This window comes from Erpetoichthys calabaricus, chromosome 13 (genome assembly GCF_900747795.2).
Source record: "Erpetoichthys calabaricus chromosome 13, fErpCal1.3, whole genome shotgun sequence".
NCBI classification, from domain to species: Eukaryota; Metazoa; Chordata; class Cladistia; order Polypteriformes; family Polypteridae; genus Erpetoichthys; species Erpetoichthys calabaricus.
Window position 1 is genome coordinate 84487392 of NC_041406.2, and position 22160 is coordinate 84509551.

Below are 22160 nucleotides of genomic sequence, written 5' to 3' on the forward strand. Positions count from 1 at the left end.
AGACATGCAGGTTAGGTGGATTGGCGATTCTAAACTGGCCCTAGTGTGTGCTTGGTGTGTGGGTGTGTTTGTGTGTGTCCTGCGGTGGGTTGGCACCCTGCCCGGGATTGGTTCCTGCCTTGTGCCCTGTGTTGGCTGGGATTGGCTCCAGCAGACCCCTGTGACCCTGTGTTTGGATTCAGCGGGTTGGAAAATGGATGGATGGATGATTTTGCGACTTCTCTAATCACACTAAGTATCGTAGTTCGCATGCGGCACCGTTTTATTCACGTGAATCCGAGAGATAGACTGCGGGCCGAGGGAAGCCTCCACTCATTCACTCGCCAGCCTCCGTTCAAGTTGCTCTGCCTCTCGCCACGTGTTGGAACGCACCTCGCCCCCACTTAGCTAGCGATACCTGTTTGTTCTGCAGATATTGTCATCTAGAGACTGTTAAGGAGTAACGTCTGACGTTTTTGACAGAGAGAGATCAGAGCTACGTGTGTTTTGGCCATGTGCTGTTCTCCCCACGCGAGGGACGCTCTCTTCTCAGAGCTGAACGTGATCAAATGCAGTATCAATGTTTGACGTTGGAGCGTACCTACCTTCCACTAGGCCAGAGATACCTTGCCAACTTTGTACATTTTTGGCAATGAGATCACAGCTACATTCTCACCCCCTTGGATATGAAAGCTATCAATATAAATTCTTCTCAATACAAATTATTACATTTTTTTATATTTTTATTTATTGATTGTTAAAGTTTGTCCTGTCTCATTACTATGCGGGTGGAGCCGGGGGGCACTATAAGCAGGCTCATCTATGCAGATTAGTAATTGTTCAGTAAGCAGCATGAAGCCCATAGACTTACGCCAATAGGTGTCTCATGAGCAGACACCACACCATCCCAGATGTGACTCTGTGTGTACGGGACACGCGTGTGGCAAAGCGATGTCCCTGCAGTGGGCCACTGGCAGCCCCGACTCACGAGCCTCTCAGCCATCTTAACCCACGTCAAGTGCAGCCTCGTGTTCACGTGCAGGATTGCCGCCGCTGGGTTGGTTCGCTTCCAGCGAGTCTTCTCCGCTTCTGGATGTCTTCGCTGTTATATTTTGGATTGTGCTTACGCAGCTGGATGGCATCCAGCCAGCCAAGTAAATAAAAGTGCAAGAGCCCTAAAGCATTCCATTTAAACTTTGGTGGTTTTTCAGAATTATCCGTTGGTAGCAGAAATTAGCAGCTTTGGGCAGATGACGCTCCTGCAGTTCATCTTTCTTACCGGAGCAGAAGCTTTTGTTTGAGGCCCTGCTGTTATTCCGATATGTAAAAGTGACTTATTTTGGCCCGCACATAATGCTGACAGCTTTAGTGTACCTGGAGTTCGTCAGATGGAACAGAGCTTGACCTTAGGAGTTACTCCATGTGGAATTCTTTGGCTGTGCTTTTGTTCTTATTGCTCAATTCTTATTCCTCATATGGCCGGAGGACACCACCAGCACCACTGAACAGCATTTCACCTTGAGCAACGCTTGTGTCTTTGTAAAAATCAATAACTGGATTCTAAAACGATAGTCACGTTTGGGGACAAAACCCCCCTTATGACTGTCCATATGAGTCTGTGCACTGGAATTGGGCAAAAGGGTTTGGGACCAGCAGGGGTACCCCACTTATGAAGAAGAAGAACTGGAAGTGAATCTAAAAGGTTCAAAGAAATATCTCTTCTCTGTTGTGGAGTTGCATTAAGTATCTGTGGTCCAAATGGGCACAACTTCTGGTGCCCTCACTGTTTAAATAGCCCCCCAGGGCAGAAGAGTCCGTAGAGTCCAGGGCTGTACAGGAAGTGATGTCACGGCTCATCGTCTCGTCGAAGGGAGAAGATGGAGAGAGAGGTCATCAGCTATCGCTTCTTCACTGACGCTGCGGATGGCTCTCTTACCTCTTCAGAGCTGACCTGACGCTCCCCGAGCGGGTGCGTGCGACCCTTGCAAATTTTGAACTCCATTTTGTTTTTTTTTTCGTCTGGCCTTTTTGGTCATAATAACCTTTGCCTGATCTTTGACTACCGTTTTCCATTACAAATCTGTTAATCTTCAGATCATCAGGAGTGTTCACTGCTCCCTTTTTCTAAGGCTGTACTCACTAGTCACTTTATTAGGTACACCTGTTCCAACTGCTTGCTAACGCTAATATCTAATCAGCCAATCACATGGCAGCATTTCAGCATGCAGCCACTGTCAAGATGAGCTACTGAAGTTCAAACCGAGCATAAGAATGGGGGCTGAAGTGCCTTGAAGGCAGGCATGGTTGTTGGTGCCAGACGGGCTGGTCTGAGTATTTCAGAAATTGCTCATCTACTGGGATTTCCACTCACAACCATCTCTAGGGTTTACAGAGAATGGTCCGAAAAAGGGAAACCATCCAGTGAGTGGCAGTTCTCTGGGTGAAAATGCCTTGTTGATACCAGAGGTCAGAGGAGAATGGCCAGACTGGTTTGAGCTGATAGAAAGGCAACGGTCACTCAGATAAGCACTTGTTACAAGCGAGGTATGTAGAAGAGCATCTCTGAACGCACAACACGTCGAACCTTGAAGCAGATGGGCTACAGCAGCAGAAGACCACACCGGGTGACACTCCTGTCAACTGATAAAACGTTGCCTAGTCCGACAAGTCTCGATTTCTGCTGCAACATTCAGATGGCAGGGTCAGAATTTGGCATCATCAACATGAAAGCATGGATCCATCCTGCCTTGATTCAATGGTTCAGTCTGCTGGTGACGGTGATGGTGTAATGGTGTGAGGGAAATTTTCTTGGCACACTTTGGGCCACTTAGTGCCAACTGAGCATCGTTTAACTGCCACAGCCTACCTGAGTATTGTTGCTGACCACAGTGTACCCATCTTCTGATGGCTCCTTCCACCATGTGACAAAACTCAAATCTGGTTTCTTCAATGAGTTCACTGAACTCAAATGGCCTCCGCAGTCACCAGATCTCAATCCAATAGAGCACCTTTGGGATGTGGTGGAGCAGGAGAGTCACATCGTGAATGTGCAGCTGAAAAATCTGCAGGCACTCTGTGATGCTGTCATATCAATAAGGACCACAATCCCTGAGGGATGTTTCCAGCACCTTGTTGAATCTGTGCCATGAAGAATTATGACAGTTCTGAAGGCAAAATGGCGTCCCACCCATTGCTAGTAAGGTGTACCTAATAAAGTGGCCAGTGAGTGTATGTTTCAGTAAGGGAAAGAGTCCCCGCGCCATCTCGAGTAATGGAGGTTTAACATAAAGAAAGATGGTGCGCTTATTTCCGGGTTTCTCGAGGTAGGGTTTGACTTCGCTGAGCACATCGATCGACTGAGGATTCATTTTTGGTTCGCCCTTCAGCAAAAGCGCCAAGTGTTAGGTTTTCATCACGGTCAATGGACTGAATGGTCTCCACTCGTTTGACAAATTTCCTATGTTTTTATGTAAATGGCCCCAATATCACAGCAAGAAAGCCTGCGTTTTGAGTTTGGGGATAGGCTGCCTTAGGGGTGTGTTATGAATACGACACAAAATGAAGCTCAAGAAGAGATGTTTAGTCATTAGAGTAGCGTGGCCACAAATAAGACTGGGAAATGGACAAAGTGATAACGCAGTCGAGAATCGGCTTAGGGTCGGGAAACCATAAGAAGAACACCGAAAACTGAACGTCAGGGATCAATAATTAAAGATGAGCGAAGACTAGAATGATCTTCTTTTTATAAAATTTCCAGTTCTCGTATAACATACACTGCAAGCTGCTGATCTACACTGAGTGACACAACGATGGACCGCAACAGACGCTCTTACTATAAGCAAACAGTACCACAGAAATGCGGTGAACACGACGACTCCCAACATTAATTTCTACAGCACATTTCCGTACAAAGAACAAAAGTCAAAGTGTTCAGAAAGATTTCAAAGAAAAGGTTGCAAGCAGAAACAAAACAAATTAGAAATCGATAAAGACAAGAATGGAGGCCCACCCAACATCGTGCCGAGGGTGACATCACCAGCATAGTGATACAATAAACCAAACGTATGGTTTTTCAAAAAGGCATCACAAACATCCAAACAACAAAACCCAACTCGTTTTTGAGAAGGATTCACCATTAGGGTGAAGATCAGAGTTGCATTTGTTAAGTGTCTGTGGTCCAAAAGGGCATGACTTCTGGTGCCCTCACTGTTTAAATAGCCTCCCAGGGCAGAAGAGTCCGTAGAGTCCAGGGCTGTACAGGAAGTGATGTCACAGCCCGTCCCGGGACTCATCGTCTCGTCAAAGGGGGAAGATGGAGAGAGAGGTCATCAGCTATTGCTTCTTCACTGACGCTGCGGATGGCTCTCTTACCTCTTCAGAGCTGACCTGACTCTCTCCGAGCGGGTGTGTGCGATCCTTGCAAATTTTGAACTCCATTTTGTTTTTTTTTCGTCTGGACTTTTTGGTCATAATAACCTTTGCCTGATCTTTGACGACCATTTTCCATTACAAATGTGTTAAATGGCCCCAATATCACAGCAAGAAAGCCTGCGTTTAGAGTTTGGGGATAGGCTGCCTTAGGGGTGTGTTATGAATACAGCACAAAACGAGGTTCAAGACGAGATGTTTAGTCAAAAGAGTAGCCTAGCCACAAATAAGACTGGGAAATGGACAAAGTGATAACGCAGTCGAGAATCGGCTTAGGGTTAGGAAACCATAAGAAGAACACCGAAAACTGAACGTCAGGGATCAATAGTTAAAGATGAGCGAAGACAAGAATGATCTTCTTTTTATAAAATTTCCAGTGCTCGTATAGCATACACTGCAAGCTGCTGAGTGACACAACGACGGACCGCAACAGACGCTGCAAGCAAACAGTACCACAGAAATGCGGTGAACACGACGACTCCCAACATTAATTTCTACAGCACATTTCCGTACAAAGAATAAAAATCAAAGTGTTCAGAAAGTTTTCAAAGAAAAGGTTGCAAGCAGAAACAAAACAAATTAGAAATCGATAAAGACAAGAATGAAGGCCCACCCAACATCGTGCCGAGGGTGACGTCACCAGCATAATGATACAATAAACCAAACGTATAGTTTTTCAAAAAGTCATCACAAACATCCAAACAACAAATCCCAACTCATTTTTGAGAAGGATTCACCATTAGGGTGAGGCCTTTCTGGCAGGCCGGCTACCCGTGTTGTGCTTCTTTTATGGTCACAAATCAAAACAGAGAAAGTCTCATTGGTGGTTTGTGAACTTTAAGAGCTGCTGTTGTCCTCGTGATGTGCATTTAATGATCTCAGCACATCAAATCCAATGCAATGTCAGTATGACAACAGAGTATTTACAAGTATCTATTGCTATGATTTATTATTCACAGTCATGTGAAAAAGTAAGTGCACCCCATGAAAAGTTTTTCCCATTTTTGAACATACGTGGACATATCAAGATCTGATCTTCATTTAAGGAGGATCGTTACATAAAGGTGATAGAATGAAACAAACATCGTACCGCATTTACATGTTGTAGTCCATTGCATAATTTAGATATTTTGCATTTGGAAAAAGTAACTGCACCCCTCCATTTATGATCACCTCAAATATCTCAGATCAGAATCAGGATGCCGATGGCAGCAGACCAGATCTCATCTGAAGCTGTCTTCATATTTTAACCTCCAGCTTTTGGTTTGCTTTGCTCTTTTGTGGTTGAAGTGTGTGTTATGACCATGCCAAAACCAAAAGAGCTCTCTGGGACCTTCAACAAGAAGCTTAGAGATGCCAAAGAATCTAAGAAGGGATTTCAAAAGTTGCAAACTAACCATTCCACTGTCTGGAAGATCATCTTCAAGCAGAGAGAAGATTTCATACAACTACCAAGTTGCCCAAGCCAGGCCAGACCGAGATAGCCAAAGCAAGTTCAGTCTGACAGCAGAACATGAGATGCCAAATGAAGTCTCTAAAAAGCCCAGAATTTCATCACGGGACCTACAGGTAGCTCTGGTCACTGAAGATGTCAAAGTGCACAAGTCCACCATTAGAAAGAGGCTGTGCACATGAGATCTGCACGGAAGGTAGGCCAGGAGGAAACCATTATTGTTCAGAAAGAACATCAGGATGAGACAAAAGTTTGTCTACGAACACTCAGACAAGTCCTACAATAATGGCTGTGGGATTCTTCATAGATCCATTGCTTGACAAAAAACCATTGAATTCCAAGAAGAGTTCTTTACATATGAAATTGGTTCTGTTCAACCAATCAGAGTAAGCATTAATTGAGCACTGTTATATAAATTCATCCATCCATCCATTTTCCAACCCGCTCAATCCGAACACAGGGTCACGGGGATCTGCTGGAGCCAATCCCAGCCAACACAGGGCACAAGGCAGGAATCAATCCCGGGCAGGGTGCCAACCCACCTCAGGACACACACAAACACACCAAGCACACACTAGGGCCAATTTAGAATCACCAATCCACCTAACCTGCATGTCTTTGGACTGTGGGAGGTAACCGAAGTGCCCGGAGGAAACCCACACAGATACAAACTCCACGCAGGAAGGACCCGGGAAGTGAACCCGGGTCTCCTAACTGCGAGGCAGCAGCGCTACCACTGCGCCACCGTGCCGCCCTTATATAAATTCAGCTTTATATAAATATGATCATTCCATTGCAGGCTGCAATGATGGAGTGAATCCCTTTTCATGATGAGAAATGAAAGACGCAATGGACAAGCTTCCTCCTGCCTGGTTCTTCAGGTTGATTATTAATATATACGAGTGTGTGTGTGTGTGTGTGTGTGTGTGTGTGTGTGTGTGTGTGTATATATATATATATATATATATACATACATATATATATATATATATATATAGTCACACATGTGCGCATGGGAGGCAGCTAAACGGATCAAAGGGATGTAATTCCATGCCAGACCAGGGGATGGCAGTGTGCACTGATCCTTACTCTTATCCATCAGCAGACCGGCCAAGGGAAATTTTGCCTGGATCCGATGAAGTCACTTCCGGTTCTGGCCCCAATGATGTCACTTCCCGTGCCATGTTTCCCTGTCCACTGACTCACTCATCACGAAATCACCTGAACCATGAGGACTTGGGACTTGAAATTTGGAATGTAGGTTACCCTTGGCCCATAGGTGGTCGCGAATAAACGGTTTTAAAAATTTCGTGGTCCAAGTGCGAAAATTTCTTATAGTTTTTCAGACCCGTTTGTATGTCTGTCCGCTTTTCACGAGAGAACTACTTCACAAATTTAGATCAGGTTTTTTTCTATAATTTGCTTGAACATTACGTTAATTTTGCGACTTTCTCATCGCGTTAAGTATCAGAGTTCACTTGCGGTACTGATGTATTAGCACAAATCTTAGAGAGACTCATCGGGGTGCTGGGAGGGGGGCGGGGCATTCCTCACTCACGTGTCTGCCTCGGGGCGTAACCTTAACTCTGCTAAGTTAGCGAACGAGAGAACTACTTAACGGATTTAGACCTTTTAGTTCTATAATTTGCTTGAACATTCCGGTTGATTTTGCGACTTCTCTCATCATGCTAAGAATCATAGTTCACTTGCAGGTGCGATTTATTCATGCTAATATGAGATATAAGACTAGCTGTGTAAGCCTGTACTGGAAAAAGCCTGGGCTCCTAGAAACCATGGATTCTGGCACTTCAATCAGTAAGTCGCATTGGCTGTGCATTAGCGGTTAAGCAATTAAGGTTCTCTTTTCTCGGTGGTTTTGTTTTGCCGACGCGCTTACCTCCGTTGTCTATCAGTGGCTAAGCGAGTTTTTCTCTCCTCGGAGGTTTCGTTTTGCCAATGTGCTCGCCTCGCTTGTGTATTAGCGGCTAAGCGAGTTTCTCTTTTGTCGGCAGTTCCATTTTTGCGACAGAGTCACTTTCTTTGAGCATCATGCTGTAGCCTTGCACTTCCAGGCCGGACAGACAGACAGACACACTTCTACGCATAGATGTTTATATATATATATATATATATATATATATATATATATATATATATATATATATATATATATGCATACATAAAGGCAACGATTTCTACCTCTCAAGTGAATGCCCAGATCTAAATCCCACTGGGGTGCATTGGAGGATTTGTGCATACAAGACACAGCTAAAAGAATTCTGCATGGAGGTGTGGGAAAACCATTTTCCTAGTCAATGTCAGGGACCACTAGGCAGTTATAGGAAATGAGGGGGCAATGCCAAGGGTGGACTTACTGTTTCCACAGCCGGAAATGGAATGCCTGTTCATTTCTTCATTGAACAAATTATTGCAAAGTCAAATTTTTACATCGCATTTATCCGTAGATTCCTTAAAAATGAAGATCAAATCTTTGATATGTCCACACGCGTTAAAAAGAAAAACATTTCATGGGGTGCTCTTACTTTTTCACATGACCGTGTTTTGCTGTGGTAGCCTCGGCCTCCTTGGTAATAAAGCATCTCCCTTACCATGGAGGGGGTGGGGGGGCATTCAGTTTAATGCAGAGTCATTGAGATACCCTCAACTTACCGTCATCTAAGTACATCTGGTCCAGCTCTTCTGGCTCTCGCTTGACTGTAACTGGCAATGAGGTCTCACTGTTTTCTTCCTCTAAGCCAGGCAGTGAACCAAGATGATTTGTGGGAGGACTGTTTTGTGGAGTCTTCTGGTGCTGCTGCCCTTGGGTCATGGATGATGAGGAATGGGACGGGCTGTAGGCCTGACCGTAGGGTGCCTCCTGGGTATTGGAAGGAACCGGAGAAGAAGACGGACTGTTGGGATAAAGAGTTTGTCGCAAGTCATGAGAGTTACTGCTCAGATGGCGACTCACCTGAGGCTGCAGCATGATGAGAGAGGACTGATCAGGGGAGCTCGAGGGCACATCTATGGCTCTTGAAGGCACCTCCTGGATAATAGGAACACCAGCACTGGGCTGCTGGACGCCAGCAAGCTGATTGTGCCCAATGCTGCTAAGGCATTTGCTGTAGGCGGAAGAGGAGAGCTCGTTCAGCTTGGAGTTAGAGTTCAAAGTGGGGGAACCTGACAGCATCACAGTGTTTCTCTGGTGGCAGGATGAAAAACTTCCCATGAAGCAAGTGCTAGGATCTGAAGGCATCAGGGTGGTCAGAACTTGCTGGTTGTAGAAAGATTTAGATACAGTGCTTAGTCCAGGAGCCACCGGTCCACAGATTGGGGAGAGTTCATAATCGTCTGTCGGCTCCGTTTTTATTATTGGAACTGGGTGAGAAAAAGAAAAAAAAAAAAAGTAAAATAAACACACAAATTCGTATAAGTAGGCCTGTGGCTAGGATACCCGGAGCAAAACAAACAGCTTTTTGAATAAGACTTTGTGTGTTAGTTGCTTAGGTCTCCCACCCAGAAAAAAAAAAAGGAGACGAAGAAAAAGAAGAAAAAAAAAAAGAAAACAGATGACTCATCAGCACAGAAAGTCACAGCTGGTTCTAATATAGGAAAGGCATATTTTCTTTGGAATCTCCCCCAACACTAATGTCCTATAAAATGTATTTTTAAATATTTTGCTGCTGTAGGAGCCTTAGACCCAGGGGCTCCACAGTTTAAAACAAATTATCTGCTATCAAAATGTAAAAGACTTCAGCCGTACTCAGCTTCTGGCCTCTTCAAGCTACTGATGGATGTGTTTGATAAGAGGTAACAAAGTAAAATGAGGGGGGCAAAGTGAAGTGACGCCAATGGAAGATAGATAGATAGATAGATAGATAGATAGATAGATAGATAGATAGATAGATAGATAGATAGATAGATAGATAGATAGATAGATAGATAGATAGATAGTGAAAGGCATTATATAGATATATAGATAGGTGCTATATGATAGATAGATAGATAGATAAATAGATAGATAGATAGATAGATAGATAGATAGATAGATAGATAGATAGATAGATAGATAGATAGATAGATAGATAGATAGATAGATAGATAGATAGATAGATAGATAGATAGATAGATAGATAGATAGATAGATAGATAGATAGCATTACTACCAATTTTTGTGATGCGTCTTCTGTTGGAATGAAAAATGCAGCAACAACAACAACAACAACAACATTTATTTCTATTGCACATTTTCATACAAACAATGTAACTCAAAGTGGTTTACATGATGAAGAAAGAGAAAAAAGACAAGATAAATAAGAATTAAAATTAGGGAACACTAATTAACAAAGAATAAAAGTAAGGTCCGATGGCCAGGGAGGACAGAAAAAAAAAAAAAAAGCTCCAAATGGTTGGAGAAAAAAAAATCTGCAGGGGTTCTGAGGCCACGAGACCACCCAGCCCCCTCTAGGCATTCTACCTAACATAAATGACCTCAATCAGTATATCAGCATATACAGTATGTGTCTGTTATACAGTATGCCATTTGGTATGGGAATTGTAAAATTAGCGTTAAAGTTTGTGAGGAACCATCTGTTGGAATGACAAATGCAATGCATTTGACTGTTACAATTGTTTGTCTTGCATCAAACTGAATCACATTCTGATTATTTGGTTGGTTTCCTATAGGTAACGCTTGTGATTGGTTGGCCAGTCGGCAAACATCCACCACGCCCTCTCAGATGTGAGGAGCAGACTCTAAAACATGTCTGTGATCTGCTCCTTGCAACTGAGAGGACATAGCAGATGGTTTCCGACTGGCCAACCAACCACAAGCGTTACATAGTAGGTGACCACCCAAATAATCAGTTTGCAATTCAGACCTATAGAAATAATACTGCAGTTTACAGCCTGTCAAGTAACAGAACCTAATGAACCAGCCGCCGTGGCGCTTCAGGTGCTGGCGTCTGAGATTCGATCCCCATAAGGGAAAGCAAAGGTGTGTACACCTGATGAGCCCCAATTAGGTCTAAACACACATCACGTACTTTTGTTATTATTTGGCACATATTGTATCACATATCTATCTATATATATACTGTATATATATACAGTATATATATGTGTGTGTGTGTGTGTGTGTGTGTATAATATATATTTTGTCACGTAGGCACATCAGAAGGTCACCTTCCAGGCTCATCAGACATAAGCACTACATCCTGGGACGCTGGAGGGTGTCACTTCTGTCTCTTTTGTCACCCACAGCTCAGAGAGGACACCAACTGTGAGCACCTGACCCTGCCCTTTCCATTCCAGGAGCTATAAAAGCAAGGTGATCACAGAAAGGTCATGTCTCTATTGGGAGGTGTGACCCTGAAGCCTGACCACTTCCCGGAGGCTTTAGAACCTCAGTCAACGGTGACATTTTGCGTTTGTCATTTTATCGCGCCATTGAGCACTTGTTATTTTCAGTTCCTTTATTATTTGAGTAAACGGGGTGACACTCCAGTCATATGGTATATATTTAAATATCTATCTATCTATCTATCTATCTATCTATCTATCTATCTATCTATCTATCTATCTATCTATCTATCTATCTATCTATCTATCTATCTATCTATCTATCTATCTATCTATCTATCTATCATCTATCTATCTATCTATATAAGAGAAACTTTGTGGCTGTATCATAATTTTCCATGAAAACATGAGATCCAATATTTTTCTTGGCCATCAATCAGTACAAACAACACTGAGTAAATAACAAGCAGCAAAATATACGCATAATTTTTGGGTGGAGACACTTCACACAAAACCATAAAAGCAATGCTTTTCTATATCAAAGGTATTTTGAATTCCTGAATTATCACCCAGTTATATGTGTAAAGTCAAGTTCCTTAGCACAATTTTCCAAAACTGCCTTGAAATTAGGGTTTTAAACAGAATTACACATTTTCTAAGTGTTTCAGTTGGGCATAATTAAAAGAAACACTACAAGAAAGAAAATCTATTGAAATATAACAAAAAAAATCATAAATAAAGAACAAAGCGCCTGTATGTGCGTGTGTGTGTGTGTGTGTGTGTGTGTGTGTGTGTGTGTGTGTGTGTCTGCAGAACTAGCAGGGTGGTCATCAGGTAACAATAAAGGCCACTCTTCTCCATGAAAATCTATAGCTCCTTAAAGACGTAATACTTACATATATATAAATATTTGTCTGAAATGTCACCTTTGGATGGCTTTAGGTGAAGGATTAGAGTTTACTTGCTGAAGAAATGCAAAGCACTGAGGTCAGAATTAGGCCATAGTTGACACTCAGCTCTTTCAAAGTCCTTTTTTTTCCCTCCTATGTCTGGCGCGTTGTTGCATTAGATCTGCGTCCAATGATTAAGTTATCATTTTTCCAAGTGTAGTGATAACATCTGTTTGAGATGCAGAAGAAAGGAAAAATGACAAATAATCTGTAGAAATGTTATGAGACTTTACGCTTTATCTCACTTTCCTATGGGAACGACAAACGCTCTCATCGGTGAGACCACTGTGGAGCGGGATGATGGGACTGAGCTACGCCGTGGAGGCACAGACCTTAATTTTCTGTACATACTGTCTTTATCCCCATCCATCCATGTCGTAACTTGCTTATCCAGGAGAGGGTCATGGACACTGTGAGATTTCTGAGCTCTTTAGAGACCCTCCCCAACGGTGCTGCACGCTGAAATGCAGTTGACGTGTCTGTCGAGGGATGCTCGTCTATCGTAGAGGCAACCGCAACTTTGCAGCACCACCGAGGCAACTAGAAGTTCACAGCCTCCCTGCGTAACACGTCTGTCACCTGATGGGCGATGTGGGGAAACGGTATAAGCCGGCCACCGACCTGGCCCCGTCCCTGCTTGTTTGTTGTGTCTGTGTGTGTATTGAAGTGGTAGCTCCTGTTTGAATAAATAGCCTGACTGTTCCTGTTTTGATTGGAATAAAGTTGTTTTTCTTGAAGTCTTTGGACTCAGCATCGTCTCTCAGGTACAATAAATAAATAAATAAAAACAATGGCTATATATATATATATATATATATATATATATATATATATATATATATATATATATATATATATATATATACAACCCCAAATCAGAAAAAGTTGGGACAGTGTGGAAAATGTGAATAAAAAAAGAAAAAAGCAAGTTATAAATTCTCCTGAAATTTTATTTCATTGCAGACAGTATGAACACAAAATAATTCATGTTTTTTTTTTGTCAACATCATTTGATTTGTAAATAAATATCCATTCTTGCCATTCAGGCTTGCAACACATTTCAAAAAAAGTTGGGACAGTACAGCATTTACCACTTTGTACAGTTCCCCTGTCTTTTAACAACACTTAAAAGATGTTTAGGCATTGAAGAAATCAAGTGACTAAGTGTTGCTGGTGTTAGTTTGTCCCATTCTTCCTGCAAACAACGTTTTAGGTGCGCAACAGTACGGGGTCTTCGTTGACGTATTTTTCGTTTCAAAATGCGCCAAACATTCTCTACAGGAGACAAATCAGGGCTGCAGGCAGGCCAGTCAAGCATCCACACCCTCTTCTTACGCAGCCATGCCTTTGATCTGCGCGCAGTATGTGGTTTGGCATTGTCTTACTGAAATAAGCATGGGCATCCCTGGAAAAGACGTCGTCTTGAAGGCAGCATTTGTTCCTCCAAAACTGAGATATACTTCTCAGCATTGATGGTGCCATCGCAGAAGTGCAAGTTACCTTTGCCGAAAACACTGACACAACCCCATACCATGACAGACCCTGGCTTTTGGACTTGTATCTGGTAACAGTCTGGATGGTCCTTTTCCTCTTTGGTCCATTTCTTCCATAAAAGATGTGAAAAACCGATTCGTCTGACCACAATACACGTTTCCACTGTACAATAGACCATCCCAGATGCCTCCAAGCCCAGAGAAGTCGACAGCGCTTATGGACACTATTTATGTAGGGCTTCCTTTTGGCATAGTACAGTTTTAGCTGGCATTTCCTAATGTAACTACGTACTGTAGTGCTTGAGAGTGACTTCCTGAAGTAGTCCTGAGCCCACGCAGTTATATCATTTATTGATGAATGACGGTTTTTAATGCAGTGCCGTCTGAGGGCTCGGAGATCACGGCCATTCAGTTTAGGCTGGCGCCCTTGGCCTTTGCGCACGGTAATTTCTCCAGATTTCCTGATTATTTTCACTATGTTATGCACTGTAGAGGGAGAAATGCCCAAATCTCTTCCTATCTGTCTTTGAGAAACGTTTTTCTTCATCATTTCAAAGATTTTTGCCCGCACTTGGTGGCAAACTGGCGATCCTCTGCCCATCTTTGCTCCTAAAGGAGTAGGTCTTTCCTCGATGCTTCTTTTGTACCGAATTATGATTGCAATCACCTGTTAACATCACCAGTTTCAAATCACATCATTATTTAGTTATTATACCTCATTACTACCCCTTAATTGCCCCCATCCCAACTTTTTTTGGAATGTGTTGCAAGCCTGAATGGCAAGAATGGATATTTATTTACAAATCAAATGATGTTGACCAAAAAAAAACATGAATTATCTTGTGTTCATACTGTCTGCAATGAAATCAAATTTGAGGAGAATTTATAACTTGCTGTTTTCTTTTTTTATTCACATTTTCCACACTGTCCCAACTTTTTCTGATTTGGGGTTGTGTATATATATATATATATATATATATATATATATATATATATATATATATATATATATATATATATATACAGTTCATGCAGAAAGTATTCACAGCGCATCACTTTTTCCACATTTTGTTATGTTACAGTCTTATTCCAAAATGGATTAAATTCATTTTTTTCCTCAGAATTCTGCACACAACACCCCATAATGACAACATGAAAAAAGTTTACTTGAGGTTTTTGCAAATTTATTAAAAATAAAACAACTGAGAAATCACATGTACATAAGTATTCACAGCCTTTGCTCAATACTTTGTCGATGCACCTTTAGCAGCAATTACAGCCTCAAGTCTTGTTGAATATGATGCCACAAGCTTGGCACACCTATCCTTGGCCAGTTTCGCCCATTCCTCTTTGCAGCACCTCTCAAGCTCCATCAGGTTGGATGGGAAGCGTCGGTGCACAGCCATTTTAAGATCTCTCCAGAGATGTTCAATCGGATTCAAGTCTGGGCTCTGGCTGGGCCACTCAAGGACATTCACAGAGTTGTCCTGAAGCCACTCCTTTGATATCTTGGCTGTGTGCTTAGGGTCGTTGTCCTGCTGAAAGATGAACCGTCGCCCCAGTCTGAGATCAAGAGCGCTCTGGAGCAGGTGTTCATCCAGGATGTCTCTGTACATTGCTGCAGTCATCGTTCCCTTTATCCTGACTAGTCTCCCAGTCCCTGCCACTGAAAAACATCCCCACAGCATGATGCTGCCACCACCATGCTTCACTGTAGTGATGGTGCCAGGTTTCCTCCAAACGTGACGCCTGGCATTCACACCAAAGAGTTCAATCTTTGTCTCATCAGACCAGAGAATTTTCTTTCTCATGGTCTGAGAGTCCTTCAGGCGCCTTTTGGCAAACTCCAGGCGGGCTGCCATGTGCCTTTTACTAAGGAGTGGCTTCCATCTGGCCACTCTACCATACAGGCCTGATTGGTGGATTGCTGCAGAGATGGTTGTCCTTCTGGAAGGTTCTCCTCTCTCCACAGAGGACCTCTGGTGCTCTGACAGAGTGACCATCGGGTTCTTGGTCACCTCCCTGACTAAGGTCCTTCTCCCCCGATCGCTCAGTTTAGATGGCCGGCCAGCTCTAGGAAGAGTCCTGGTGGTTTTGAACTTCTTCCACTTACGGATGAAGGAGGCCACTGTGCTCATTGGGACCTTCAAAGCAGCAGAAATGTTTCTGTAACCTTCCCCAGATTTGTGCCTCGAGACAATCCTGTCTCGGAGGTCTACAGACAAGTCCTTTGACTTCATGCTTGGTTTGTGCTCTGACATGAACTGTCAACTGTGGGACCTTATATAGACAGGTGTGTGCCTTTCCAAATCATGTCCAGATGAGCCAGAGTCGGGAGGAGGTGGATGAAGCTTTCCTGAGAGGGAGTGGAGGTGGAAGGACGGAACAAGGAAGGGAGAAGAAGAGTATAGGACTGTGAATTGTGCTTGGATACTGCGTTGCGGGGAGAGAGAAAACGCTCCCCAAACTGTAATTAAACCGTGCATGTTGGACTGGAACTTGTGTCTGTCTGTCTCTGTCGGACTGGTGCTGCTGTACGCGCCCCGGTGGTCCACAATATATGTAAAAATAGGCGTCAGAGGGTCTCATCAGAGGTAAGTACTACCACGAAAGGACACCAGGGGGCGTGGACGTTCATCATCTCTTTTTCCATTCATAGCTCCAGAAAGACACCCAATAAGGACAAATGACTCTGCCCTTCAGGTCTAAGGACTGTAAGATGTCCCCTGAAAAGGTGTGGTGTCTCACTTGGGAAACCTGAAGCCCTGACCGCTCTTCACAGGTACTGAATCTTTATTATTAGAGGCCTTAGGGCCGGTTTATACTTCACGTTCAGAATGCGTACGCACACACATCATGGCTGCCACGCGTTCCCAGCGTTCATTTGATGCGTCCTCTGAGCACGTCCTCAGAAATTAATGCAACGCTTGTGCAAGTTGCAGCACCAGCAAAAAATCAGGGGGCGCAGTGTGTTCAAGTTGAAACGTGACGGTGAACCGCTTTGACGATCCTCCGGGATCGATATACGCGATTTAATGTTTGATGCGGTGAAGATAATCGTCAGATTTAAATGGTGACATACACATATATTCACGGTGCTTTGCTTCATCTATTTCTTGCAAAGGCAATACAAGTGTTGCATATTTCCCATCGTAATGACGCGATACATTTTAAAGGTCTCACATACCGTCTTCTGTGCCGTCTTTTTTCTTTTTTTATTTTGTACCTTTGCAACAGCATCAGAATATATTTGAGCCACAGAGAAAAAAAAATGAAGGATACGATGAAGTGGAATATTTGGCTTTAATCTCGTAGTTTATTTTGTCATTAAAATAAAAGATCACCTTAAAACCGACCCAGTTGCTAATCGCACATCTGGGGCTTCCTCTTGCGCTGACAGCAGCAGCAGGCAGTGATTTCCACACAGAACACAATAAATTTATGATATGCCATCTCTCCGCACATTTGGAATCCTCAGATTTATACTTGTTATCAATTTCATGATTCAATAGGTTAAAGCACGTATGTTATATATTACAGATAAATTGTTAACTTCATTTAAATAATGAATACAGTTAATAATGACACATGTGGGGGGCGGGACGGTAGCGCTGCTGCCTCGCAGTAGGGAGTCACGTCCCACTGGTGTTCCCTGCCTGGATTTTGCATATTTTCCTGGTTTTCCACCCTAATAATACGGGACGTGACCCTGACGACGGTATGCAGAAATGGCTTTCATAATCGGAAAAGGCTATAAGACCTCAAAAATCACGACACCTTTCTGACACGAGCGACGGAACTCAATTACCACTTGGCTAATCAGCCAGAATGCTTTATGGGTTTGTTTTGATACCTGGCATGATGGGAAGCGCACACCGAACTAGCGTTTCTTTATGTTTTACGTGTTGGTGTTCTTAGATAATAAACGGGGCAACCCTGGTTGGCGCCCCAAATTTTCCTCCATTTGTGGAGCTGTTATTCCTGCACACGTGTGGACTTGTAAAATACCAAACTTATCCTTTAACGAGTATCCGAGCTTAATAATAATAATCCTTGACCTTTATATAGCATTTTTCTCACTACTCAAAGTGCTTCACATAGTGAGTGGGGAGCCACTAATGTGTAGCACCCACTTGGATGAGGTGACGGCGGCCATTTTGTGCCAGTATGCTCACCACACATGAGCTGCTAGGTTGTGAGAGAGAAAGCCAATTAGAGACAGGAGATGATTAGAGGGCCAGAATGACCAGACTGTGGTGGGCTATATAACCTGGCCATTGGGATACACTCCCTACTCTTTATGAAGAATCAGGACGTCAGTTTTATGTCTCATCCGAAAGGCGGCACCATTTGTACAGCACAGTGTCCCCCGTCACTGCACTGGGGCATTGGGATCCACATTCAGATCACAGGGTGAGCGCCTCCTGCTGGCCTCACCAACATCTCTTCCAACAGGAAACCAACCTTTTGCCAAAGACGGTCTCCCCTCTAAGTGCTGGCTGGGCCCAACATGCTTAGCTTCAGGTGGGTGACCTCTTCTGGAGTGAACGTGGACTGACTGGCTGCCCATGCAAAACTTATGTCGCAGGTATTGAAAAATACGTTTTCATTACTTTTTTCACTGTTGGTGACAAGATTAATTATAGAGGTAAAAGGCCTAACCTCATTTGTCTCGATTAGGATGAAGGTTCTGTAGACTTTTGGCACTTATTTTTAAATTTGGCCAGTAATTCATTGCATTTTTAATCCCACTTAATGTAAATGATTTCATTTCGCCTGACACGGGGTAGGCTCTAATTTCTTTAAAGGCCCCTTTAATCTGAGATCAAGCTGTAGTATTTCAGCTGCCATCGAGGTGCGTGCTATAAATAGCGTTCTCGTTTCTAATGCCGATTTACGCGATCAGTGTCTAAATATACCACAGACTGAAAATGAGTAGGAGTTTATACAGTTTCCTTGAACTGTAATATTCGGACGCACGTAGCCTGTATGTTGATAGCAGCCGCAAGAACACTTTTTTTTCCATGAATTGAAGTGTTGAAGGACCCACAGAATGAACATCAAACACAATACCTCAAGATATTTCCAAATAGTCCCCTACAATGGGAAGAGCGATTCTATCCCTAATCCGCTCTTGTCAACAATGGGGTGCGTTTCTGCTTAACTGATGGCACATAAGCTCTCTCTTTGTTTTTTCCTAGTTTTTCTCGTAATAATAATTGTGGAGGCCTTCTGATAAGGGGACTTAAGGCTGACTTACTTGTGACACTTGTTCCACTTCTCGTAAGCTTTGCCACCCATGGTCACCTTCCAGGTTCGCCTAAAGTAAGCAGTACCACCCCAGGATGAGAGAGGGCGCTGGGTTAACAGTCTTGTCTCCTTTTCCTCTTGAGAAAAAGCCCCTTGAGGGCACTGAAGCAAATGAAGCCTCTCTTAAATGCGGAACACTCCTGGAAGGCAGGGCCAAATTACAGATTTCAGATTAGGATCTATATATATATATATATATATATATATATATATATATATATATATATATATATATATATATATATATATTTGTGATGGACGACCGGCTACAGACTCCGGTCGCCACCCCCAGGCCGCTAGGAGGAGCCCTCCGGACAGCATGATGGTGCCCCGAGTTCCAGCAAGGCCTCATGGACTTTGTAGTTTATATACACAGCCCTGCTGGATACCTTGGGGACCACCGGGAGTCACTGTAAGGGGGCTAGTGGGCTCTTGCGTGCCCTATAACCCGGGAGTGCGTCACAGTCACGTGACCGGAAGAAACGAAGAGGACTGTTTACCCTGACCCGGAAGGAAACGGACTTGTGGGTTTGGCCAGGAACCACTTCCGGGTCAGGGGATATAAAAGAACTATGGGAAAGCCCAGACACTGAGCTGAGCTGGGAGGTAGGGTGGCAAAGTGTCTGGGCGAGGAGGATTGGTTTGTAGTGAGAGAATTGTAGTGTTTATGAGTGGGGTGTGGAGAGTGCTTTGTGCACGGTATTTTTATAAAATAAAGAATATTTATACTTTCATCTGGTCATCAGAGTGGTACCTGAGGGTTCAAGAGGTGGACAAAGCCTCTATCTGTCACAATATATATATAGGGGCAGCATGGTGGCGCAGTGGTAGCGCTGTTGACTCGCAGTTAGGACACCCGGGTTCACTTCCCAGGTCCTCCCTGCATGGAGTTTGCATGTTCTCCCACAGTCCAAAGACATGCAGGTTAGGTGGATTGGCGATTCTAAATTGGCCCTAGTGTGTGCTTGGTGTGTGTGTGTTTGTGTGTGTCCTGCGGTGGGTTGGCACCCTGCCCGGGATTGGTTCCTGCCTTGTGCCCTTTGTTGGCTGGGATTGGCTCCAGCAGACCCCCGTGATCCTGTGTTCGGATTCAGCGGGTTGGAAAATGGATGGATGGATGGATATACGAGGGTTGTCTGGGTTCCGCGCGGAATTTTATCGTTTGTCGAGTGTCAGCCTGTCGAAACCTGTTCTGCTGCGTAGAGGGATTATTCAAGTGGTTGCTTGTTTTTGTTCAGATGTTTTGCTCCCTCTCTTCCTTCAGAATGAACACGAGAAGCAAACGAACTGAGAGTGCACAGCCGGCGCTAGCGGCGAAGCTCTCGACTCCGTGCGTGCGTGACTTTCGAGTGATGATTTTTTACGACTTTTCTGATGGTTTAATCCGCTCGGTGGAATGCACCATGTTTGCCATCTTTTTCAACATCGATGGCATTGTCGCATCAATTCCGCTGATGGAGAGGAAAACTGTGACCTCCGAGTGGTACACCACTCAGTGCCTGCCTGACGTTTTTTCTGTGATGGCTAGAGGCCGGTCCAAGAACTTGCGAAGGCACTTTTTGCATCATGACAATGCGCCAGCCCACACGGCTAATGCGATGAAGCATTTCATTGAAGACAGTGGTGTCAACGTTTTGAACCCGCCACCCTACTCGCCTGATCTTGCACCATGTGACTTTTGGCTCTTCCCGAAGGTGATAGAACCCCTGCGAGGCCACAACTTCGAAACTCAAGAGGAACTGATTGCAGCTGTCAAAGAACAGCTGGACAACCTCCCAAAGACAGCCTTTCGCGAGTGTTTTGTGGCGTGGGTCAGAAGAGCCCAAAAGTGCATTGATGTTGGTGGTGAATACTTGGGAAAAGTTTAAAAAGGATCGAAGTACATGAGAAAAATAGAAAAAAAAAATCCTTGGCTACTTATTTCGAGTGATTCCGCGCGGAACCCAGACAACCCTCGTGTGTGTGTGTGTGTGTGTATATATATATATATATATATATATATATATATATATATATATATATGCTGCTTCATACATCTCACCCTTTGGCAGGTGCCACTGTAATGAGATAATTAGTGTTATTCACCAAGAACATCACACAACTTACGAGGGGGGACCCAAAAATATATATTTTTTTAAATTGTATATTTTTCAGAACATTTCCAAAATGTAATCACCCTCAAAATACTCTCCCTGAGACCCAATACGCTAGTCCCACTGCTTTTTCCGTTGTTCAAAACTGTCGTTTACTTCTTCTTGACCTCCTCTATATCGCTTTCCTTTAAGGCCCCTCCTCATTCTTGGAAATAAGCAAAAAATCACAGGGTGTAAAGTCCAGGGAGTAGGGGGGCGTGGGAAGCGTCATCCCGTCTTTCGTGAGAAACTGACGCATACTCAATGCTGTGTTGCAGCAACCACTCGCCCGATCGCCATGATTCGGGTCGTTTTCTCCGCACTGCATCATGCAATCGTTTGAACACTTCAAGGACGCCGCTAGGCCAAAGGATGCAGATGGCAGTCTAGTACACGCACCTAGTGGCAAATGTTGGAAATAACGTCTCTACACTCTCCAGAAAAAAAATTCTCGCTATTTTTGGGTCCCCCCTCGTCCGTAATCTAATGAAGAGTTGCCTGCAGTTTGCGACTTCTACCTTTTCTGTTGCTGATCTCTCCGTCGCGCTCACAGGACACGCGGCACCTTCTCTTTACACCTCTTAAGCGAGCTGCTCACTGCTGTTTTGACGTGGATGCTAATTAGCTCTCTGCAGTCTTCTGCCGACGAGATTAGAGCGGAGCTCGTGTGCCGTCCCACCGGGACTACAAAAGTGACATCCTTACAGACAAAGGGACCCCATTTTTTTTTAAGCAGGCGTATCACCATGTTGAGGGCCTGACAATGGAGGAACCGGAGGGCTTGTGTGGCCCAGGAGTTCAAGGCCGGTTCAGTCAAACACACAGACCTCCACCTTTTTACAGCAGGGATTTGAAAAGGAAAATGGTTATCACTCTGCATTCTTCAGTGGGGAAGTTCAGGATTAGGTCAGTGATTGTTTAGCGAAGTTACTGACCACTGGGGAGAATACAGAAAGGCAACGGGGGCTTTCCTCGGCATCTCAAGTGCAGCATGTGAGTATAAACAAGCAAAGGCTGCTCTGTTACCTCAGTGGGCTTGAACTACAAAGTCAAACCCAAATGAAAAAAGCTTCTGACAAAGTTGGATTCACTGCCCCGTCTCTGGAGGGGTATG

General features: G+C 43.9%; 1 protein-coding gene across 1 annotated transcript in view; it reads right to left on the reverse strand.

The window, feature by feature from the left end:
- Positions 1–22160, reverse strand: part of nfatc1 (nuclear factor of activated T cells 1) — a 221768-nt gene that overhangs the window by 65393 nt on the left and 134215 nt on the right. Inside the window, 2 exon segments of the mRNA XM_051935707.1 lie at positions 8531–8738; positions 8832–9238. Coding sequence (XP_051791667.1) covers positions 8531–8738; positions 8832–9238 — 615 coding nt within the window.